We start from the raw sequence: 25,780 nt of genomic DNA, 5'->3' as shown, positions 1-25,780 counted from the left end.
AGGATGTCCAGAATGACATCAGCTGTTTGGTCTAATTAGCATATTATGCTTTTATTATTATAGATTACTCCTACCATACTGAGGATCCTTTTCACATCAGAGACTAGGGGAGAGATCGAGGGATGAGGGTGCCTGCTATTTTGAAGATAAACCATTTAGGGGCAGCAGGTTAAAGGTGTCTTGCCTTTCAAAGACCTTCCTATTTTGCTATTTGGGGGCTGCCCTAACCCGCTAAAATCCTTATTTCCTATCCTCCATTAGACTCAGGATACATCTAAGCAGATGTTATTCATGGTTCAGTCCCTGGATTTCACCTACTATAGTTTTCCTGGGAATTGGGAGATTTTCTTTGAGAACAAGGTATTATTATATAATATGTAGTTCATTGTGTTGGAAGAGTCAGGGGACTTGGGCTACAAAATCAGCAGTGAAAAAGCTCCACAAATAAACTAGAGATATTGAAACTCAGGATTGTTATCAAGTTGGTTGGGAAGGTTTCATTGGGATTTGACTGCCAGAGCAGGCCACTTTGTGCTATCACATATTGAATATTCCTCCTTAATTTTTCAGGTTGCAATTTCTTTGCTGCTTGAAAGGAAAGTTTCTTAAAGTCATGGGGAAACCTGAAAGGTGAATGTGTGTAGAGGGAATAACAGACATGATGTGATTGGGAAATTTTTAAAATTATTCTTTCTATTGTTTTAAAACAAAAGCATCATTGTTCATTCTTGAAATAGTGCATTTTTTTCTTTCTTCCTTGTAAGATCCAGGATGTGTTGTTTATCTTTACATGACCAACAGAAAACTCTAGCCAGAAATTCTAAAGTCTTATTGCACTTGACAGCTTTCTAAGTATATGTGCCGAAAGCATAGTTTAAGGGGTCAATAGCCATTTGGAGCCAAAACAAAAATCCTTGAAATAAAAGGCATGAATGATTATAATTTAATTTCAAAATCAGGATAAACATAATGACTAAAAGGCCAAGAAAACTTAGAATATCTTAGTAGTAAAATTACTTAGGACTCAGGCATAGACGGTAACATACTACGTAACAAAAAAGGTGAACATAGATGTGTTCTTGTCTGATCCAGGTGTTCCTCTATCAGGTGTTCTGCTCTGATGCAGAAAGGCAAGAGGGCTGCTCAAAGAACCAGAAAATGTGGCTCTGTTTCCAGTTCTAAAAACCTGGAGTTAGTGACTAAACTTCTGGCTCTGGTTTTCTCCTCTTTTAACAGCATCAGTGGCATAGTGATTTCTGAGCTCTTCCCAGATGACCACTCAAGAAATCTATAAAACTTCCTTCTGCCTCAATAAGGTTACATGCTATGAGACTCCAGGAAAATGATTTAATAGCTCCAGGTTTCCATAAATTAGATGAACAACCACCTGGTTTGTAAGATGGTTGAAATCAAAGTAGACATGTAACTTGTAATGGAAGCTTTATAAGTAGTAACATTCTTTTTCTTTTATTTTAAGGGATTTGCATTTTAAAAAATATATATATATTTTATCGATTTTTTACAGAGAGGAAGAGAGAGGGATCAAGAGTTAGAAACATCGATGAGAGAGAATCATTGATCAGCTGCCTCTTGCACACCCTCTACTGAGGATGTGCCCGCAACTAAGGTACATGCCCTTGACCGGAATTGAACCCGGGACCTTTCGGTCCGCACGCAGGCCGATGCTCTATCCATTGAGCCAAACCGGTTTCAGCAGGATTTGCATTTTTAAAAAATATATATTTTTATTGATTTCAGAGAGGGAAAGAGAGATAGGAACATCAATGATCAGAGAGAATCATTGATTGGCTGCCTCCTGCAAGTCCTCCACTGAGGATCAAGTCAGCAGTCCAGAAATGTGTCCTTACTAGGAATTGAACTGTAATCTCCTGGTTCCTAGATTTATGCTCAGCCATTGAGCCCTACTGGCCAGGTTAACATTATTTTTCAACCGAGTTAATAATTATTGCAAATTCCAATACTTGGCAGTTTAGAATAACATTGGTGCAACATCAGTAGCTAATTTTTAAATGTTAAATGCTTCAAGCTATAGGTTGAGACATAAAGGAAGCTTTCCTAATCAATCGAAAGATCAGTTCTCCCTTGGTGATCTGCACATATGTCATAAAGCAAATAAAACAAGCTGCAGCTTGACTCATGACACTGAAACGCTTAGGGTGTTACTTTTTTATTCAAATAAAGAAGTAAAGATAAAATAAAGTTTTTAATATTCATTTTCTCTTAATAGACATAGTGAAAGCACTCATAGTGGGAGCATTTTGGCTTTTGGAGGTAAAGAAGCATGGAGAGGTGTAATCCTGTATTGAGAGAAGAGGAGAGAAAGACTAGGAACAATCTTTTTAAGCTCAGGATGTGGGGAATAAACTGTGGTTTCTGTTCTAGGATAAGATGATGTTCATGGTGATGAACTAATTGGTTTAGAAAAATAAGAACCAAGCAAATATCTGACCACTCCTTATGAGTTCCAACATATACCAGTTGTCTTGTCTCCTTGCTACCACCCTACCCTTTTTCTAAAATTCCTTGGTTGTTTTGATCAGTACTCCCAGGTAATAACTGAGACAAAAATGGAATTTCCTAATTTCCTATGAAAGGGCCAAAAATATCCTCAGACAAGGAACAGGAAGCATAAAAATATCTCTCAGGAGAGCGCCAATTGTTTAGAGATGGTGAGCTCCTGTTTGGAGCTGCTGCAGAGGAACTTGGAGCAGCAGCAGCTCTGGTTATCAGCACCGCATCCTGGCCCGCAGGCAGTGTCTGTACCTTTGGGAAAGTGCCTTGGAGGCACCGATTTGAGTAACATTTTGGGTATTTCATGATTTAGAATATCAACTTGGGAGCTCCCAGCATAATGGTTTTCAAAAATTTTAGAACAGAGAAATCTTCTACCCCTCCCCCAGCCCCTAGTGAAATCTCAGGTGGAAGTCACCTCTAAAACAAATTTTGAAAGATGCTCGAGCCCCAACTTCCTGGTGCTTAGCCTCCCTCATTTCAATAAAAATGCATCAGGTATAACTCAGAAGCCACTGATTTAGTAAGTCTTATGTTAAAATTTCTCTGAAGAGATTCGCCATGATGTGATATACTTCTACAAACACCTTGACTTCATCATCTTTGCTCTCCAAATATATGGCAAGTCATCTTGTTAGAATCTCTGTAATGACTCTAGTTTTTTTCTTTCCAGACCATGGCCACTATCCAAATGGAGGCCCTTCTCTTTCTGCTGGACGACTACCAACACACAGCATAGGTTATCCTGATGCAAGGCTCTCTGCTGTCTATTGCTCAAGCCATACAACAGCCTGTTTCCAGATTAATGTTGATGAAGCACATTTCTCATTGAATTTCCTTTTCTGCTCTGGAATCTTCAATGGCTCCCTCTTGTTCAGTCCCAGTAACTGGGAGTATATGCCTTTCTAGAAGAAATCCTTTGTCTTTACTAATCCAGTCTGCTCAGCTTAAATATTCTTCAATCTAAATATTCAACTCAAATGATACCTCTCCCCTGAAGTCACCTGTGACCTTCCCATCTGCAACCTTCTAGACTAGGGGTGTCGAACTCAATCAGAGAAGGGGCCAAAATCTAAAATCCAGCCTAAATCGCGGGCCAAATGGTTTACTGAACAGTCATAAACTGTCATTGTGATGGAAACGCAGCGGAGTGCAGTGATGACAGCGCGGTGCGGGCCACATTGCAAGGCCTGGTGGGACGGATTTGGCCCGCGGGCCTTGTGTTTGACACATGTGTTTTAAAACATAAGGCTAGAAGAATAGAAGAAATAGAGATTCTTAGGCATGAAATTCTGGGGGAACCACTTTGATAATAAATACAGTCCCCCTCTCAGATTAACAATGGCCTTCATGGGTGACCACTGCTACCACAGCTAGTCTCATAGCCCAGAGGGCAGAGTCTACCTGTGTCCCATAACATGGACTCATCCGTGCCTCGCACATGCCTCTCAGCTCGTAATCATCAGGTGTGGAATCAATAGCTCACTTATTTCAGACCTATTGTTTTAATCAGTGCTTGAAAATTTCTAAGAAAGGAGCTAACAGCCTGTGTCTCATTTAGATCTCATAAGACCCTTTCTTTTTATATTGTCTTTTATAGAAAAAAAATTTAAAAATTAACTGTTTCTAAACCTTCACTCAGTTTCCCAATGATTGACATTCTCTGTCTAATCATGTCCTCTGAGGTTCTGCTTTTATTGCATTTCAAATTCTTTCCTTATCCTTCTATCAAGTTCTTTTTAGTAGTAAGTCCCTATAGTAAACTCAGGATTCCTCTGAAATGACTAATGTTTAGCACTGATTTACATGTTCTTTACAGATTCCTCAACTACTGAGAGCATTCTGGCATTCCAGGATGATACGAGAGACTCTTAGGCACTCGGAGATTTAAAAGGAAAAAGAAAAAAAAAGATGTTAGAGGGTCATTACAGGACAAAGTTTAAGAGCTTAGAGCCAGATTTCTTAAACTGTGACCTAGGGTAAGTTACTCAACTTATACATGACTCCATTTCCTCATCTGTAAAATGGTGCTAATAGAACTGTCTTCCTTATTATATTATCAGAAATAGATGAACTAATAATACATTTATTAATAATACATTTAAAATAGTTATAACAATGCCTAGTAAGTGTTAATCAAGGGCTTAGGAATGAAAGCTACAAGGATCTTCGAAATCAGCCAGTTAACCGCCCTGAATGGGTTCAGGGATAGCTGCTGTCCTTTTCAAGGCTGTAATACAGCAAGGGGCCCTTCCGGGGCTGCGGCAGCATCAAGGAGACCTGGAATCTGCCAGGAGAATGTCAAGGCCTCCTCTGATGCAGGAGGAGGCACAGACCTCGACTTCAGAGCAATTTCTTGCAGATCTTAATCTGCCCAGAAAAGTTCCAGCTTGCGATTTAGCCTGGACAATTTTCATTGTGAGGAACTAGCTCTGCCATAGTTGTTAACGTTATTTTTCTAGCCTAGGACCATAGACCATACTCCTCACTCCCTAACGATACATTAAACTGAATTAGAAAGCCTCCCTTGTGAGTAAGAAAAACATCACAAGCTCACTATTTTCTGAAGAGTCTGAGCAACACCCTATTTCCAATCAAATTCCACAAATATATTCTTTCCTGCCTCCTCTCCCCTCAAGGACACAGGATCTCCAGAGGTTGTATTTCTAGGCTACGGGTGCTGGGAAGTAGGCAGGCATAGGAAACCTCCCATTTCATTTCATGTTTTCCTTAAAACCCCTTCTGAACACCTACTATGTGCAGGCCAGTGAGTGACAGCACCTTTTCAGCTTCTTCAGATGCCTTAAAGCAGCAGTGTGCTTTGGAGGCTTTTTAAATTTTCATTCTAAAGTGTAACTTTTCAGGCCAGAGGCCAGTATCTGTGAGCCCCTCAGAAACTTGATTTGGTTTTATATTCTAAGCCTCCCTCTAATTGCAGTGTATCCAAAAAGCTTTCCTTTTCTTGGTTACCAGTTTCTCCTGAGTCCATTAAAATTCAAGCCCCGCTGCCTTTTAGAGGCTGACACTTCTCACACTGTAACGTGCATGTGAACAACCTGGGGAATCTGGTGAAAGAGCAGATTCTGACTCAGCCTCGGAGGCCGAGTCTGCCTCTCTCACACATGCCCTGTGGTGCTGATGCTGCTGTCCTGGGGCCACACTTCCGGTCACTATGATTAAGAGTCCTCTTCCCCACAGCCAGGAAGCATCAGGGCATTCACACTCCAGGGCGGGTTCCCTCGCCTACTGACAATTCTGACATCCAGAAAGGTCCTTGAAAATGTCTGCTTCTAAATGTTGCATTCTGACCAAGGTAGAGCAGATTATCGAGTTAGACTTCCTCTTTTCCTTATCATTGACACTATCCCCTAAATGCTATAATGCAGTGATTTTAATGGATGTGTATAACGAGTCAATAATCTGCCCCCAGCCTTCCCTTCCTTCAGCGCTGCCTGAAATACGTCTGCCTCTCTGGGCCTTCTGTCATGTGCCGCTTAACTGGTAGGAGACACATGGACTTGAGTCTCCTCTCAGGAGTTAGTTCTCCATGCGCCTTACGTCTTCCATTGCCACGCTGCTTCCTGTTTCTCTGTGGGGAGCTTTATTGTTAGAGTCAACCTGAATGGTCTGGATAGGGCAGGTGACAGCACTGAGGAACCCAGGTGTGGGAGATGACTGACAAACGTCACTGGGCACACTTAGGTGCCGGCTGGGTAGCCTCTTGGTATGGCACCTTGGAAAGGCTCATGTCTGTGGCTAGGGCAGTGCTCTGGCCTGAAAACCATCCTCAGCCCTGCACCTGGGGTTGTGAGGAAGCCAGAAAAAGGATTCCATTAAAACAACCCCACCCCACCCGCACCTCTAGATCAGCCTGTTTCCCTCAGGCTCTGGACTCCGAACTAAAGGTTCTAACTAAGACAATAGCTGTGACTCCTGAGTGATTCTGTCCCTTAAGCCAGCCTCCCTTTAAGTAGTATAAGTTTTGATCTAGTTACTAGACAATTCTAATACTCTGTTGCTAGGAGTAGTAACCTTTTATTGTGTTCTTTTTAGTAGAAACTGAGGCCCTGAGAGGTGAAGGGACTTGCTGAGTGCCTTTAACAGGTGAGGATGATCTGGTTGTTAGTGGCTTGGCCAAGAACCAGCATACATGTAGTTAGTTTCAGACTCACAGGACAGTGCCTGTCCCACTGCGGCTCATCCTGTGAGGCTCTCCTACTGATGAATCAACTCAAGGGTAAATAGAAACAATAAAAGGTAAAGTGAATGATAGTATATTAGAATAAACAATTGTTCTCATATAGAGTATACACACACACACACACACATATAAATATATATACACACTTTAACAGCTGACAGCTCAATTTTGAAAATGAAATGTATTTCATAAACACTATCTTTATAATCTTTATAATTATTCAAAGTGTGTGTACACATTTCACATTTTGGGGGAATATATATATATATACACACACACACACACACACACACACACACACACACACAGTACATATTCACTTAATTATCTCCAGTTCTAAAGCTAAGGATGAGAACGTAAGCCTAGAAGTCAAAAGACACTATTCCTTGCACTGCTACTAATGACCTTTGTGTCCTTGAGTGAAGAACCCCAAGCCCCACCTACTACTCAGTTGCCTCACCTACAGAATGAGGGGGTTGAATCTCAGAACACCCTTTCTAGAGATAGTATCCTATGATTCCTTTGATTTCATGGTTCCCTCCACAGGTGCCATAGGGTTATTTAGCCAGTGATAGCCACCCACTGGCTCTGCGGGCAAACAGGTCCCCTTTAATTCTGATTCTGTGCTGCAGCAGAGGCTTCAGGGTGCCTCTTATGAACGGGATTTCAGGGTGTCTACTGATGACATTGATCATGACAAACAATAATCCCAAGAGACCAAAAAGGAATGAGACAATAATCATGCACCACAGAGAGACACTGGTCCATCTCCAGGCATTCGGACGCATTCAATCTTCAAATAACAGGCATTTAGCACCTCACCTGTGACCTAAGAATTGACAGAATCACCGATGACAGAACCACTCTGATGCTCCCAGGACTCAAGTCATATCAGCAGGAAGGGAGGCTGCGCTTAGGGCACCCAGCTTGTCAAACTGTATCTCTGTTGGCAAGGGGAATCACACACCTGGTGCCTGTGAAGCTTGAAGAGCACTGTGCAGCCACTCTGCTGTGCAAGAAGAGCCCAGGCATGATTTTAAGCTCAAGGCTCTGAATATGTGCTCTGGCTCTTATTGTCATTCTAGATGGTTCTACAGCCCTAGCACCCGACAATTCGGGGCTCGCTAGACATTTCTCTTGCCTTCTGCTGGTGTCTATAGTATGCGATCCCTTGGGCTGGTATTTGGCTTTACAGAGCTGCTTAATTCAGGATGTTGTGCTGGAATTCACTTTGTAACTAGACAACAGTATTGCATGTAACAGACAAGCTTGAGGTGAGTTTTAGTAAGAACATCTTTGATCTCTGAACTCCCTGATTTCCATTAAAGTAATCATGCCACTCCATCTAAAGGGCGGTATCATTTCAAAGTAAACAGTAATACACAAAAATAGGCACTGCACTCAGGGTCCTTTTATTATAACTGCGGTGTATGTACAGCACGGATTACTGGCCTAGGCTGCAAGAGAACTGTGCTAATGCAACTGTTATTGTTATGGGGTTTCTCTAACTCATCAGTTCCCATGCAGTCATAAATGGAGATGTTTCACTCCATTTAAGTAAACACCAGCTCTCTAGCTTCCACCAGAATATGTCACACAAACTAAGAAAGTCCTGGAAATGAAAAGAGGGTCATGTTGCACATTACTCAGAGTACATCTGACCACTCCCCTCTCCTTTTGTTTCTTTATGTCTTTTTTCTTTATGCAGAAGGTTTGGGTTTGTAGGTGAACATTTTCCCACTACCATTCAGCCTTGGAATGTTGTTTCCCTCAAGTTTCTCATGAAAACGACTTGATTCAGAGCCGAACTGCTGGCAGCTGAATTTCATTAAGACTTTGATGGGAAACTTAAGTTGGAATTACAAACATCTGTGGTTAAACTTCCCTTTAGTAAAGCATTTCCCAGAATTTAACTTTACCACACTAGGAGCAAAAAGAGAAACAGTTGAAAAAAAAAATACTGCTCTTTGGCAAATGCTGGAGTAGATATATAAATTTTCTTGTATGTGGTCACTGCATCTTGATGAACTAGCAGATTTACTAGTTTTAGAAAACAAATAAGTAATTGTCTGCAAATGCTAAGTTTTGGAACTTACATCATGTATTGATCTGATTTTAATGGTTTCTAATTATTCAAATGTTTCAAAATCAGGTCTGGCCATCATTATCATTATATTTATATAATTACTTTGAACAAATAAAATCCCTAAAGGAAAGGACTATTTTTGGCATTATATACGTCAAGAAATTGGAACAAGTCAGGTTTGAGAACTCAATTGAGAAAAAGGAAAAAAGGCTATAGTCCTTGTCATATCAAAACTACTATATATATATATATATTTTTTTTTTTGCTTGTTTTTTCTTAGGTTTTTGGAGATTTAGAAAAACTCATTCATTTATCTTAACTGCTCAGATAATCCTAAGGCTATGGTCAAGGAACCATTAGGGGTACACTAATTATAAAAATGAAACCAAGAGTCTCTTTCTTCTCAAATATTGGATAATCAGCAAAAATGGAAAGTAATCAAATTTACAGAATAAAATATTTAGATAAAAATAGACTGATACTACAAATCTTAACTTGCAGATAGATAAAAACAAAGTTAGAAGGAAGACAGGGGTGAGGCGAGAGGAACAGGAGAGAGAACTAAGGGCAGACTTTGAGGTAGGTCAATGGTCGGCAAACTCATTAGTCAACAGAGCCAAATATCAACAGTACAACGATTGAAATTTCTTTTGAGAGTCAAATTTTTTAAGCTTAAACTATATAGGTAGGTACATTGTTATTAACTTAATTAGGGCACTCCTAAGCTGGCCTTTGCTAAAAACTCAAGGAGCCAAAGAGCCGCACGTGGCTTGAGAGCTGCATTTTGCCGACCACTGAGTTAGGCAGTTTATGTATATTTTATTTCACAACAGTCTTGCAAGGCAAATGCACTTCTGCTCGGTTTACAATCAAACAAACAGAGTCTTTGAAAGATGAACAAATTTGCCCGAAGTCAAACAGCTAAAAAGTAGTGGAGCTGGGTTCATAGTACATTTGTCTGGCTAGATGCCCACATTGTGCCTTTGATGAAAGGTGAATTTAAAATGTTTTAATTCAGAGGCTGCAAATAAACTGCCCTCAGGCTGCATTGGGCCATCAGATGTACTTTCCACAGAGCATTTTTAAAAATTGAATCAACAGTTTCACTTAAGAATCCAGATTCTGTCTTCTCTTGAGAAAACAGAAGACCTGGCAACAGGGCGAGGGGCTGCCCCTCTGGCAGAGGACCCCTTCCCCTCCTGTTGCTTTGGCTCCATCACTCACAGGATGTGTTCCTTTCAATGCTCACTTTTTAATGTTTAACTTTTTTGCTAATCTTCACTTGAGGATATTTTTCCATTGATTTTTAGGGAGAGTGGGAGAATGGAACACAGAGAGAAACATTGATGTGAGAGAAACAAATTGACCGGCTGCCTCTTACACATGCCCTGACCAGGGCCTGGGCTGAGAGGAGCCTGAAACCAAGGAATACGCCCTTAGTTGGAATTGAACCCAGGACCCTTTGGTCTGCAGGCTGATGCTCTATCCATTGAGCAAAACTGGCTAGGGCTGTCCATTTATTTTTTGCTTGGCCTCTACAAGAACTTGAGTTTTATAACTTTCTCTGTACCATGTGATCAGCAATTCCACTTCTGGGTATATACCAAAAGAACATATATGTGTACACTAATGTTCAGAGCAGCACTATTCACAGTAGCCAAAAGGTAAGAACAACCCAGAGTGAAATTTGGACACATGCTAAAACATGGATGAGCCTTGAATACACTATATTAGCTATTGAAATAAAGCTTACAAAGGACAAATATTGGCACAAAAGGACAAATATTATAGATTCCACTTATATGAGATACCTAGATTAGTCAAATTCATGACACAGAAAATAAAATAGTGGTTGCCAGAACCTGTGGAAAGGGGTTAATGAAAAGTTGTTGTTAGTAAGTACTGAGTTTCAGTCTGGGAAGATGAAAAAAGTTTTGAAGATGGATGGTGGTGATGGTTGCATAACAATGTGAATGGACCTAATGTCACTTAAAATGGTTAAAATGCTAAATAAATTTTATGCTATATAAACTTTATGACAACTAAAAACCTTCTTTTGGTTAAAGCAGAAAACTCTGGTACTACAGCAAAAGCTTGCATTTATATTCCAGGAATTTTATAAAAGTTCTGTAAGATAGATCATGTATGTATATTGCTGAAGATGTTTTTTTTTGTTTTTAATTCTCTACCTATTAATCTAAATCACAAGCTTCTAACGTAGACTGTAGCATCATGTAGAGGAAACATACTAGAACATGCTTATAAAAGCAAAACAAGGTACAAGAAAATTCTACAGTTTTTAAAAAAGAAAGAAATCTATCAGGAAAACTTAGTGATATGCTGGGGAAAGAGAATAGAATTTGGAAACCCCATAAAATTAACATCTGCATTAGCACAAGTCTTTTGCAGGCTAGTCCAGTAATCTATGTTGTAGACCATCTCCATCAATTTGCTCATCTGTAAAATGGGTATAATTTGCACTATTGAGTACTAAATAAGATAATGCATGTAGGTTCATGGGACATTGTAGAAGTCTACAAGTATTAATTTTTTTGTTTTGTTTATTCGAGTAGTAGTTTAAAAAATAGTTAATAGACAGGGAAGGGAAGTTATTGCAATTCTTTGGTAATCCTAAAATTTTATGCTCCCTATGCTACTCATCTAGCAAGCACTACGTAAATAGCTTTTTATATATCTTCATTTTAAGAAATTCCCAAAACATTGGCTAAAATTATGCCTGCAGACAGTTCTACTTACCTAAATACCTTTTTATAGATACTGCTGCATAATCAAAATTACCCTTATAAACTCCTTTGTAGCTGTGTTACTTACTAGGTAGGATTGCCAGGGCAAGTGTCTTATGCCTCAGTTTCCAGGTTTGCAAAATGAGAAAATAACTTTACTAGTCCCATTAAGTGTCATAGGGTTAAAGGAAATAACTCCTGAAAAGTGCTTAGACCAGTGCCTGGCACATGGTAAATATTCAATGGGTGTTAGCTATAAGCCATGCTATTATTATTACTACTGCCATCACTATATTCTAGTAATTCTTCAGTTTTTAGGAATCTTCTTCAGTGTTTGGTGAGTAAGTGATTGTATCCTACTGGTCTATCTTAAGAGCAATACTTTTTCCATATTGCTATCATGGCACTAGGTTGTAGCCACTTTTACAGAACGTTGATTCATTCATTCATCTTTATACAGTGACTATCTATTTTTTTTTCTTCTCCTTAGAATGCTTACTCCTTGAGAGTAGGGATGTGACTGCCTTCTTTCTGTCCCTCCAGGAACCTAATTTTTTGTTCTCTATCCAGTAAGGGTTCAAACCTGCTCATTGGATGAGTATTAAGTGAGTGAAATAATGACTGAATGTAGAGGGTTCAAATGACCTAATCACTATGCTGAACAGCAGTATAGAGTGATGGCCCAGGCCAGTGATTGGAGGTCTTAGTATGATTCTGCATGTCCTTTTTCAAAGTAAGGGGCCAAGAGAAAAGGAAAAGGAAAGCAGATAGTGAGAGAGATCTAAAATGTCTTTCAATAAACATTCTACAATCCTTTAGTGGCCTGGCGCCCACTTACGTGCTGGAGAACGGGAATTGCATATCAATGGTGGAAAGAGTCCAGAGGAAAAGTCCCTCAGAACCAGTCTGGCTCATGTGCTTGTTTTCAGTAGGTACGTTTGTCTAGTGTGGGGAAAATCAGGGGCCAACAGATTTTCTTGGAGGGAAGCCAACAACAACAGCAACACCCAGTCAGTTGCCAGGAAATGAATTCCGGTTTTCCCCTCTCAGGAAAGTTTGCTCATACCGTCAGTTATGTCCCTTATTTTCTCAATTATCTACCAAAGGCAGTAACAGCACCATGGCCTCCCGCCGCCTCCCACCTTGCTCTTCCAGCAAAGTCTCCACCCTTTTTTTCTGGGTCTCTGCGTGGCTTCTTTCCAGCTATGCAGTCTGGACCTCTAGCCTAATATTCCTGACCTTGTTTAACTCCTGCTTCTTCTTGATAAATCAGAATGTCATTTCATCCAAGGACACGCTGACATTCTATCCTTGGGAACTGTTCCCATCTCCACTCCTCCAGTTGCCAAGACTTAGTTTTACTGGCTATCCCCAAGCCTTGCTATGACAAAATAAAGACTTCCTTAAATGTGAAATATCAGAATTCTGAATAAACTTTTTTAAATTGCCTAGTTTCCCCTTTGCCCATGCCCACCTCCTAAGAATCACTGCTCTCACCATACACTCACCAATAACGGACTCAGTGAATTGCTTGTAAAAAAGCAGAAGGCGAGAACATCCTCCCAGTGAGCACATAGCTGCCCTTGGGTGCTCTTTTAAAAAAAAATTATTTGCCTCCCAGGTAGAGCTGGGGCTTGTTTTGGAAGGAAAGGAAGGACCTTTCTCCTCGGACAGTCAGTGCTCTCCAACATTTTATTCAATGCTCATTTCATGCATTTGTTCCCCTAACGCTCACTGTGCACCACGGTGTGCTGGAGTCCGTGTCCCAGGCTGAGGACCAGGGCCGGAGAGGACACAAGGCCTGCTACTGAGGAGCTTGGGAGCTTTAGGAAGGCCTTCAGCCAAGTGCCTCCCACTGCCGCATGTTGGCCTTCATACGTTTCTTCCTTCCCTTTGAAGGACAATTGAGGAATAACCATTCATACAAATCCAATTGAAATTAAGCGAATTTATTTTTAGAATATCCTTCCAGTCACATATCCAACCTCTCAGGAGCAACATAGCAGATGTGTCCATGCTCTCCTTCTCTCTCTGTAGATATAAATACAATCTCCTCAACCAACTGAGAAGGGTGGTTGTACCGTGTTGTTAGATCTCGGGAATGTATTTGGTTTGAAGTCTCCATCCTGGCTATAAAGAGCATGGGAAACTCGTCGGTGGGGGCGCTGGGATTCTGCGGGACTGCAGGCTAACTGGAGGCATTATGCGGAACTGTGCAGTGGAAACGTAATTATTCCAATCTCTCCCTTTCTACCTCATATATTTTGACCCTTCTGGAATGACTAATCTTTTCTGTCTGTTTCCCTAAACCAAAGGCTCTGGTACCCTGAACGTATGAGACTAACAGCATTACAAATTTAACTCACTATAGGGTGTTCTTTCTGGCTGGAAGAATATAGACAGAGCTACAGCAACATTAACTAAAACAGCACCGTAAAAAAAAAAAAAAAAAAAAAAAAAAAAAAAAAAAAAAAAATTTCTCAGAACTATTCCCTGATAAGTGTGTGTGTTTTTTTTTTATCCAATCATACATGTATTTTATAATAACAACAACCCTTACAGTATATAAAGCATTTATACTATATCAGGCATTGTGTTAAGCACTCTATATGTTTTATCTGGTTTCAGCACAATAACTGAATGTGAAGTAGAAATCAGTAATTCCTCTAAGCCTCAGTTTCTTTATCTGCAACTTGTGCATCTATATTTGCCCGAGGTAAGGAGCAGATTGAAATTTGAACTTGAGATCATTAGACCACAAAGCCTGCAAGTAAACATTTTGGTGTGCCGCCTTCCTATATTTTACTGGACAAACGGGTATATAAAAAATTGTTCATGGTCTTAACAATAAACGTAAGATTCCCTAAAAATCCAATAATTATTTTGTGTGTTTCTTTGTGGGAAGAAAGCTACAAAAAGCATGCCTTTCTCTTTAGAATTAGCAGACAAAAATACAGGATGTCCATATACTTTTGAATTTCAGATACCCAATGAATAATTTTTTAGTTTAAATACTTCTCATGCAATACTGGAGACATAACCAAAAGTCTATCTGTTGCTTATCTGAAATTTAAATGTAATTGAGCAGCTTGCATTTTTTTTCTGGTAACCCTATTCTTGAGTTAAGCATTTCGGGGACTTTCCATGCTCAAAGCAACAGGTGGAGACAATGCCTCTCGGCATTGAAATCCAAGCCTACAGAGAAGGGATGCTTCCTAGGACTGACTTCCCAGGAGTCTCTGCTGGGCCCTGGTCTGAGTGCTAAGGTGACCAGAAGCTCAGCCCCTTTCTCCCTGAGGTTGCTATTCGCACCACAATAAAGCATTGCTATGCTCCACTCCTCCCCACCCTCCCCCCTTTCTTGGGTGTAGGTAGGGCTCACTCCTGGAGAAGGGGCATCTTTAGGCACCTTATTTCATCAGGAATAATTCATAACAAGTTACCCTGACAATTAGTAGACTTAATAGCAATAATCCAGACTTCCACTCCGTTAGGAATGGTGTCAATCCACATAACAGCGTTGGTTCTATAGTTGCTGTAGCTATAGCTATAGGGTATGTGTGTGTGTGTGTGTGTGTGTGTGTGTGTGTCTGTGTGCTGTTAGGTCCATTGCTCCTTCCTTTCCCATGAACTTCAATGACTTCATTTCCCTCCTCCTGAGCATCTCCCACACCCTGGACATGCTGTCGTCCTTCTGTCTGTCTCGCCTCAGGGGCGCTCCTCAATCACTTACTCTGGGTTCACTTTCCTTTACCCAATTTCTACCCTTTGCTTACGTCTGCAACATAAAAACTATTGTACTTTAGCACAATAAACAGCAACTCTGGGTAAACATATCATCCATAGCTTGTCTTTATCTGCCAGCAGTCTCTTTACCACCGCTTTGGTGACCATCACCCTCACCCACCCTTTCCCTCTCCAGGGAGGATCTTCCGTTCAGTTTGTGACAAAAGGACGGGTCCTGCTGATTGTTCCCACTGTCCTAGCGCGACAGAGCAGCAGGAAGCCCGTGCAGGGACCGGGCACCAAGCGCTGTGGCCTGGCTATCACCACTCTCCCTCCCGGGCACCCAGGGCACAAAGTGGCAGCAGTGTGAGCAGACTGGCTCAGAGGAGGCACTTCTGCCACTTTGAACCGTGGCACGCCCCAAAGCCCCAACTCGCAGCTCACCACGTCCTAATGCAACTGACAAAGCAAACTCTTTATCAGGAGTGTCTGAACTGACCTCATCCAGGTGAAGCTGAAGGCGGGCGGGGGAGAGGAGGGGAGGGAAGTGGGGAGGGACAGCCGCGGGCAGGTGCCCGGGGCCGGGGCAGGGACACCGTACCTCTGCAGCCGGCGGCGGCCTCCCGGGAGCCGCTCGGGGCGGGCTGGTGTCCGGCGGGTCCTGTCTGCCGAGCGCGGAGCCCCCTTCGAAGTCGGCGGGAAAGGCGTTGTCGTCGCTGGCCGCCGCGCGGGAGCAGGCAGCGCCCCAGAGGAGCCACAGACGCAGGACCGAGCGCCAGGCCGAGCTCCGCGCCATCTGGCCGCTGGCATCCAGCGGGGCTTTGGGCGCCGCGAACCTTCCTCCTGGCCGGGATCCCCGCGGTGCAGAGATGCCTGCTCCCTTCACCTTCTCCGCCTCGTCTGCAGAAGTCAGATGTGGGAACCCCAGGCAGCCAAGCAGCAACTTAGTAAAAAAAGAAAGAAAAAAAAGAAAAAAGGAGAGAGAGTGAGGGAGTAAGGGAGAGCGCTCTCTCTCTCTCTCTCTCTCTCTCTCTCTCTCTCTCTCTCTCTCTCTCTCTCTCTCTCTCTCTCTCTCTCTCTCTCTCTCTCTCTCTCTCTCCTCCCTTCGTTCCTCCTTTCCCCCTACCTCCCTTCCTCCTTCTCTCTCCTCTCTTACCCCACGGTTTGCCTCTCTCACTTTTTCTCTTCTCCCAGAGGTTCTGGCTGAAGAACATGCAGAGGAGATGGAACTCAAAGCTGAGCATCAAAAGGCAGACTGAACCGGGCGAGCCCGCAGGCCCTACCACCTCCTGTCCCCCGCGGAGCTGGACTGAGGGCTGAGGTCCTGGCTGCCTTCCCACGCCCGCCTCACCACTCCCTCTCTACCTCTCCCTCCCAGCCCTCCCCCTCCCAGCCGGCCTTGCACACACCCTGTTTCGGCTGTCCTCCCTCTCAGTCCCGAGCCCGTCCAGGGAACCCAGGTGAAGATTCAGCTTCTGCCATTGCTTGCTCACATCTCTTAGTTATTTAGCCAAAGGTGACTGGATGTTTTCTCTATATGTAGATAGATCTTGGATGTACCCCTCTTGGCCCCTCGTTTGCAGGAAAGTGGGTGCAAAGGGATTCTGGGGGCAGGAGCTGAGGGAGATGATTTCAGATGGCAGAGGGGATGGGCACCCACCGGGCAAGGTTTCTCAGTGGTCAGAGCTGGGCCGCTGCACTCTGTGCTGATATCATCCCTGGGGGCTGACTGGCTACCCAGCTTCCTCCGGACAGTGCTCACCCAGAGGCTTTGGAGAAGAATATCTTTTCACTGCAGCCCTGGAAAATGACTTCATTACTCAAATGCATGAACTTTTATTTACAAAGAACATCTTGTTTTCATCCTAAAGAGGTGCTTTGTAAGGGCCCCAGAACAAGGCTTGCAGTGTCTGAGGCTGTCAAATATACGGCCCACAGCCCCGACCTCTTCCTCTCGGCCTGTAATCTCATGCCTACCACATCTGTCTGTAACCTTTCCAAGACTGTGGGGGAGAAATTGGGCTCTAGTTATGCTGGGGTGTCCCCCGTGGCTGGGTTAATGGCCACTATAGCTGATAGGTATCTCTACTCACATGGTCCTCATGATAGAGCTTTAAACATTCCCACAAGACAGAAATAAGACTTTAAAAGGATTGGATGAAACAACCAGGAAACGATGCCCAGGTAAGTTTCTAGGTGTTTGAAATCACCCACAATTATGCAATAGAGCATTTTCACAAAACCTAATCATTAGCTTTGTTTTATAGAACAACAGTCATTTTCTTTAAGGATAAAGGCAACAATTTTGTACTAACTAGACATCAGATACTTTGCACAGCTTACTTGTGAACCTCACAGCATTCCTGAAAAATAAGAAAGTTCTGAGAGACTAGGACACTTGCCCAAGGTCACAGAGTTGGGCAAAAGCTGAGTTGAGGTTTGAACTCAGGCTTCACTGATTCTAAACTATCTTTCACATCTATACTGCTTGAAACTCACAAAATAAAGGCCATGGATTTGGAGGAAGTAGAGATGGCACTTCCATTGTTGAATCCCTTCTATGTGGCCCTAAATTTGCATAAAGTATCTTATTTCATTTCATCTTCATTATAATCGCATGAGATAGGTATTGTTATACACGTTTGCTAAGTGGTAAAAGTACTACCAGAATCCAGTAAATCGGATGCTAAAACCACTGGTTTTAAAGAATAAAATGGTGCGATACAAAAGAGCCAAAGCTGGAACGAGCCAAAAGTTTTCAAATATTCCAAAACTGTTGTAATGTTTTCATTTTAAGATATAAAAATAGTATTGCAATGAACTAGTAAGCCAAAGTATGATCATTTTCTTCCATATAAGCTGATTAACCCACTTGATTAAGTGAAAGAACTTAAAAACATGGTTTGGTTATAAGAAACATCCAAACCTGTAGAACTTTTTTTGGTGAATTTATTTGAGCTAAATTGATGACAATTTCTGGGAAGCAAAAATCTCAATGAGTTGAGAAAATACTCTGAAGAATGGCAGTTTTGCAGCTTATTTTGTACTTTATAATCAAAGGAAGAGACTTGAGGGTTACATGAAATCCATTGGTGGTTGATTAAGGGGCCCAGAGAAAGCAAGGCAGGGAAATCTCTGGGATTGGATGAAAGGTAAAATGGAGAGACACATACGACTTTTACAGTGGTGCATACAGGATAGTTAATAAAATTTACATCACATAGGATTGGCATTTGGGGATAAGATAACAATGAGGGATTCAGTGGTCTCTGCTCTGGCACAGGGTGTTCCCTGAGAGTATTTGGGAAAGATTACTCTGACATTTCAAAGGTATGTTTGTCTTAGATGCAAAAAGACAATACACAGGCTCACCCAGGTAAGCTGACCTTTGTCAAGGAAGCTGCAGGCCTAGGATGTGGCTACCTGCCTTGACCTGCTTTCAGTGAGGAATTTTCATTTCAGACCATCCTATGTGGCTGCTTTCAATTTCTCAGTTAGTAGGGCTCACCATGCTTGTCAGCTTTTGTATGTCACTTCTTTTACATCCACAGTTGGGCCTTTGCAAAGCTTATTGGGAGACACGATGATTAGAGTCTGAAAGGGAAAGTAATTCTCAATTATTCTGCCCCACTGTCCCTTTAAAAGAACTGTAAGTTGCCAAAACCAGTTTGGCTTAGTGGATAGAGCTTTGGTCTTCGGACTGAGGAGTCCCAGATTCGATTCTGCTCAAGGGCATGTACCTTGATTGCGGGCACATCTCCGGTCGGGGTTGTGCGGGAGGCAGCTGGTCGATGTTTCTCTCACATTGATGTTTCTAGCTCTCTGTCCCTCTCTCTTCCTCTCTGTAAAATATCAATAAAATAAAAAAGTTATTAAAAATAAATAAAATAAAATAAATAATGTAATGTAAGTAATAATGATGATGATAAATGTATACAGCATATTCTGACATCAGAGATAGACCTCTTCACTGCACAAACTGCTTCCATTTGTTTTCTGAAGGACTAGGTCCTGTTCTTCATTAACCATCAATTAATCATACACTTTTTTTATTTTTTATTTGACACAAGGCCTCCTCTCCCTGCTCACCAAGTGGTGCTTGGATTAAGTGAGAGGCTTGGTCCTATGAACTTTTTATTTTTTATTAAATATATGCTTCTCACTCTTCCTTCTTGGATTCTATCATTATTTTTGAGGCAAAACAGCATAATACACAGGAGCATAGATTTTGTATGAAATGATAAATTTTAGATTGGCTTAAAGAAGTCCTGAGACCTTGACACTTAACTTAGTTTCCCTGAATGTCACTTTCCTCATCTGTAAAATGGGGAAACTGATGCCTCTTCCACTGAGTTAATTATGAGTAGTAAATGAAATAATATAAAGTGTTAACACAAGTTGGCATATAGTCCGTGCTCAACATATACTCTTTCACTCTACTGTATTTTTAAAGTCTTAAAAAAGAACAGAATAACCATTTTTAAAAAAGAAAAAATAGCCATGTTTATTTATTCTGTGACTTGGGTAACCTCCCATTTGCTGAAAATAGCCTTTCGCATTTGTGGCTGCTACGTGGGCCTTCCCTGTGTTAACCATGAATGAGGCAGTCACAGACCATAGAGTAATAGGGCGGGGCAGGGCAGGAGAGAGCACGGCTGACTATTTTACAGCAAAGAGCTGCCCCCAGACCATCAAAGGCCTGAGTGGGGGAGGATTTCATTCTTGCTAACACTACAACTGGGGAGTGTCTCCAGGGTGGCTGCTTTCTTATCACAACCCTCTCTCTTCCCTGAGATTGAGGCTAGGCGGTCACCAAGTACTTTCTTGTCCATTATCTCCTTTGGGACTCCTACCTACCCCGGGACCCAGGAAGTCTGCTCCATCCTCCCCAATGCATCATAGAGAACACCTATGTTCAGAGAGGCTAAGAGGTGAAATGACAAGGACAGGAAGGCAGTTTATGCAAAACGAGGGCTTCACATCTTCTGACGCCTCGACCAATGCTTTTCCTGCTAGACCAAGCTATTTTTAGTTTTGGCAGCAGCAGATCTGGTGGCTTGAAGGCTTTATCAAAAGAAGGTTCTGGAATTCCCTTCTGAGTTTTCCGATACAGCTATCAGCAGATAAATATCACGTTGGCCCATTTCCTTCAGCACTTGACTGTTGGGCCTGTCCACAGCCTCCAAGAATTTAGCAAGGGTGTTGGTAATGCATCCCGGGTGCCCTTCTATAAATAAAAGTCATGTCAGATGCTATTTTGGAGGGTTAGGTGCTAATCTTGGACACAATTAAGACGGAGGATTGTTGTGTATTAGTGACAACAATAGATGGGCCAGAGGAGCAAGCAGGAGCGATTCCCAGCCATGAGATCTCTCGCTGATAATCAATTGGCAGGAAAGTGAGGTGGAAGAGAGCATCTTCTTTTTTGCTCATCCTCCTCTCCTCTCTGGTTGAGCTTCTCTGGGAAGGACTTCGGTAGAAGTTCAGGCTTTCTGAGGGGGAGCAACAGCAAGGGTGCAGGGTGAGGATGGGAACCGCCTAACAGTTGCTCTTCTGCCCATTATTTCCTCAGGCTTTTGTTCAGGATGTGGATAGTATGTAGCTCTCCATGCTTCCTCTCCTGACTGTGACACTGTCACAGCCTCCTTTGGTTTTTAGCATGTTCTTCTTGCATCTTTCCCATCCATCCTTCCATCCATTTATTCATTTGTTTAATCGGTTCCTATTGAACTCAGTATTGCAGGTTGGATGATGAGGGTACAATGATGAAAATCACAGTGGTAACTCTCAAGGAGCTAAGAGTCTGGTGGGACAGATCATAAATAGACCCTGCAAAGAATGCAAAGTGATTAACAGGAGTTCAAAGGGGAAGTCCAGACATGCTGCTAATAAAATGTACAGAACAAGCTCTTTACTTGGACTCAGGGTGAGTCAGGAAAAGTTCCAGGAAAGGGGGACAAGGGAGGGTGCTCCAGGAGGAACTGCTTATACAGAGGGACCTGGTACCACAGGAGGATTGAGGAAGCCATGTGGTTCCCAAATGTTCTCTGAACCCCCTCTGTTCACAGGGCACAGTCAATGCCTTCGGGGCCCGGTGATGAGCCTGTGTGAGAAGAAAGGGCTTCCCAGCCTCCTCCAGGTCTCAGGGCTGCTCTGTAGTCCAGGCCTCTGTGCAACCAAGAGATCCTCCCAAGATGCAAATCTGAATACTGGGGAGCTCTTCACAGTCACATTTACAGCCTGGACACAAGCCTGACAAACCGAATGGGAGGAAAAACAATTTGTTTAAACTTAACAAATAAATTTTAAATTTTATTGTGGTAAGAACAGTTAACACGAGATGTACCTTCTTAATTAGTTTGGAAGTGTATGGCATTATTACTACAAGCACCATGTGTACAGCAAAGAACAACTGTTAAGTGGTCACCTCCTCACCTAGCACCCTTGCTGTTGCTCATCCATAGTCTGACCTTCAGCCAGAGCTTTCATAGAGGAGAAGCTTGGCCGGAGGGGAGCAAGTGAGCGGAAAAGGAGACACTCTCGTCCACCTCACTTTCCTGCCACTTGATTGTCAGTTAGAGACCATATGGGGGGTTGGGAGTAGGGGCTGGGGCGGGGGGAGGGGGGTCTCTGATTAATCTGGCTTCTCTGATTAATCTCATCATAAAATTGTTGTTCCTTTTTTTTAAGCGAAGAAATTTAAGCCCAGAAATGACATGATCATATTTGTATTTAAAAAATATTAAATGTACTTGGTATTATAATGATAGGAAAGTCAGAAATTCTGGATATTAAAAAAGAGGGAATAATGGTTACCCCACTGTGGGGTATTAACTTTCAACACTAAAAATGTTTGGGTGTAAATACCTTCAGACTTCTGTTGCATCAATATACATGTGTTCCACCCATTTTTATATATTTTTCATCCATTATTTTCTTAGAAAAATTAATCAAATATACATAACATTTTAAACTTTCCCTCTAGGTCAATGTAACTCCGTTATGATACAGTGAATAGCTCCCAGCATACAGGTCTGCATTTTGAGAGACCATCTGTGTGGAGGGACCTGGACTGGAGGGCCCTCCTGTGAGACCAACAGGAGGCTGGCAAGCCCTTTCTTCTCACACTGGCTCTGTATGCCCCACGCTCAGGAACCATCCCTGTGAAAGGCAGGGGGCCATGTGGTTAAATTATGTAGGACCATGGAGATAATGATACAGATGTGGGCTTGTGCCCTGAGTAAGATTAGATGTATTTGAAGTGCTCTGTGCAGAGGAGTGACATGATCCAACTTAATTTGTCTGTAATGTGAAGAATAGATTGTAGGGAAGGAGATGAGAGAGGAAGCAGGGAGACCAGTTAGAGGCTACTGCAATATTATAAGTAAGAGATGATGGTGGCTTGCTCCAGGATATTAGCATTAGGTGTACAGAGCCATCAAATTCTGGATTTATTTTGAATGTAGGAATCAGTTAGGGGGAGTCAGGAAATTAAGATTTGCTGAATATGGGAAATGAGAAAGGAAAATACTCAAGGCTAATATCCATGTTTTTGGTTTGAGCAAACTTGAGTGATGGATTTGCCGTTACTATAATAGGAAGTACTATGGGAAGAACAGGTTGGTGGAGAATGGAGACAATCAAGAGTTTTGTTTTGGACGTTTTTTTTGTTTTGTTTTGTTTTGTTTTTTGAGATTCCTCTTAGGTCAGTTTCTTTTTTAAAATATATTTTTAAAAAAGACATTATATATCCATACTATTGTACATAATGCACAATGCACAAACTGTCATTTTACTAGGGTCTATTATGTACCAGGTACTGTGGATTATACTAGGGACAGCCTTATAATCTAATAAGGAAGATTTATAATAAGCGGTTAACAGCAACATGTACAATTCAGCTTAGTACTCAAGATAAGCACATATCCATCGTACTTGGGGATAGAAGCAAGAAAAGATTCCTTTGAGTGAGTTCAGTGTGAAGAGAAGGTTTTACATTTAGACTGGAGCTGGCTCTCCGAACAGGTATAGAAACTAGGTATAGGAAGACAAGTGGGGAGCTTTAGGGGAGGGAATTTCAGGCAAATGGAACAACATAGACATAGGCATCTGAGTGAGGAAACACATGTATAGTCAGGCAAGGACAAGGGTAAATAGTGGGAGGTAGCATGGAACAGGTAGGTAAGGTGCTGATTACGCTATAGGTTACTACTAGAAGAGAGCGAGGAGCACAGGCACTAGGAAGGATTAATTGGATAACCACGTGGAGGGCGCACTGGAGTGGAGAGACTGGAGCCTGGGGGACCAGCTGGGGATGGGTACAATAACAGTCTAGGCCTCAGGTGACAAACACAGACTATGAACTGTCACTATGTCCCCTGAACATGACTCCCCATCCCTGAAACAATACAGATGCAACACAGACACCTCAATTCGTAAAACTAATATTTAATTTGACGCTGAAGTGAATTTTAGCTTCGGTAGGGTCATCCCCTCCTGTTCCAGGAGAAGGACAGGCCTGGAAAGAAAGCAACGTTTGTTCCTTGTGTTTTCTCAGCCAACACACACTGTTCCACATTTACCAAACCACAGCACGCTGGGGTCCTCTGCCAGCGGCAGGTGTTGCCTAACAGTACGTCCTGTGAGACAACTTCTATCCATTACACATTTTATCCCGTAGTAAAGTTCATGCATTGCTGGCCCCAGGGTCTACTCTGACTACTTCTAAATAAACCCCTAGTCAATCTCTTTTTCTCTGTCTCTCAGTCTTGCTTTCTTTTCTTCTTTATTTAGTCCTCATTTGTTTTCTCAAAAGTCTCACACTAACCTTAATTATATTTATCTCAAGGTAAGTGCATACGTATTTTCTTTCTTTAATAAAAATATTTTTTTTTCTATTAAACCAGCTCCTAAGGCCTCTTTTCTTTTTATGTTATTACATTTTAAAAGTATTTTTATTTATTTCAGAGAGGAAGGGAGAGGAAGAGAGATAGAAACATCAACAATGAGAGAAAATAATTGACAGGCTGCCTCCTGCACACCCACTCTGGGAACTGACAATACGACTCAGGCATGTGCCCTGATCGAGAATCGACCGTGACCAATTCAGGCGTCCTCAAACTTTTTAAAGTGGGGGCCAGATCATGGTCGCTCAGAGAGCTGGAGAGCCGGACTATATGAACTACTAATTCCTACTGTAACACCTCGGCTGCGCTCACTGCCCAAAAAACCTGGCGGGCCAGATCAGACTCCTCTGGGGGCCGCATTTGGCCCGCGGGCCGTAGTTTGAAGACTCCTGATTAGTCCATAGGTTGATGTGCAACCACTGAGCAACACTGGCTGGACAGGCCTCCTTTATTTCTAATTATTAAATAGGAATATGTGTGTGTGTGTGTGTGTGTGTGTGTATATATATATATATATATATATATATATATATATATATATAAAGAAACAATTACGGTATTTGGGATTGTAATCCATGTAGTTTCTTACTAATAAATTAACCTATAAACGTAGGTTCTCGCCTTTAAATAAAGTCAGATTTCTCTGTGGGAATTTCTAGACGAATTTTCATCCTGACATCACTGAGACCTAGAGATGCTGATGAAAACTATTGGATTTAAAGAGAGCTCTGGGTAACTACTCCTATTTTCCATGCGCATTCATATCTCCTCCACACAGCACCTGTGCTAGGGTCTCTTTGCTGCAATTGTTATTACTAGTAATTTTCATGTTATTGCTGTTGTTATATGACTAATATATTCTGAAGAATAAGACATAGAGATAAGTTAATAATTATAGAAAGTTAATAGAATTCTGTTATCTATAGCGTAATCCTGTATTTTCACTTTTATTTCAGTCATTTTAATATTCAGAGCTATGAAAAAATTGCAGATGCTTTATTATCAATGTAGTATTTAATAGCTGTTAACATTTCCCATGGAGGCTGCTATTCAGGCTATCACATGGATATGGTCTCATTGTCAATGTAAGATAACATTGAATCCTTTATTAAAGGTTCCATATTAACCATTAGCACCATCCATGGCCCCAACTACTCTATCCTTAATTACTTGGCTCTTTCAGTCTTAAGTGATTTTAGTATGAATTATGTCCTTAACTGACTCAATTCTCAATTTCAATTTTATTTGTAGACTCCGACATAGTAAAACTTGGTAGGATTAGTATCTAGAAGTGAGTCTAGGCAACTAGACCATAATTTAAGGGACAATATCCTATCTAGTATTCTTAGGGACTCAAATTCATACTCTATAGTTACTAAAGTTTTTTAGTACCCTGGCATTTTACATTGGTCTTCATTTTTTCAACCTTTTGAATATATAGATACTGTCACCTACACTTTCCCAAGTAATTCTCCTGACAACTCTGTGAAATGAGTGGCATCATCCCAGTTGGAGCTAAGAGAGAGGGAAGCATTAATAAGTAGTAGACCATGGCCCGAAGGCTGATCTTTAAGTTCTCTGCCAG

General features: G+C 41.8%; 1 protein-coding gene across 3 annotated transcripts in view; it reads right to left on the bottom strand.

The window, feature by feature from the left end:
• The window catches only part of LAMA4 (laminin subunit alpha 4), a 122,828-nt gene extending 106,219 nt beyond the window's left edge, over nt 1-16,609 (bottom strand). For 2 of the 3 annotated variants that reach the window (XM_036414187.2, XM_036414189.2), the window contains exons 1-2: nt 16,446-16,609; nt 15,891-16,232 (exon numbers count right to left, since the gene is read on the bottom strand). In XM_036414187.2, the coding sequence (XP_036270080.1) occupies nt 15,891-16,085 (195 nt within the window). In that variant the 5' untranslated portion in view covers nt 16,086-16,232; nt 16,446-16,609. The remainder of the gene's footprint in view (nt 1-15,890; nt 16,233-16,445) is intronic. The other variant, XM_045572619.1, reaches the window with a different exon arrangement.
• Between the last annotated feature and the right edge of the window lie 9,171 nt (nt 16,610-25,780).

Source organism: Pipistrellus kuhlii, unplaced genomic scaffold (genome assembly GCF_014108245.1).
Source record: "Pipistrellus kuhlii isolate mPipKuh1 unplaced genomic scaffold, mPipKuh1.p scaffold_m20_p_5, whole genome shotgun sequence".
Taxonomy (NCBI): Eukaryota; Metazoa; Chordata; class Mammalia; order Chiroptera; family Vespertilionidae; genus Pipistrellus; species Pipistrellus kuhlii.
The sequence above is the reverse complement of the archived record's forward strand: the minus strand, read 5'-3'. Positions and strand labels throughout refer to the sequence as shown.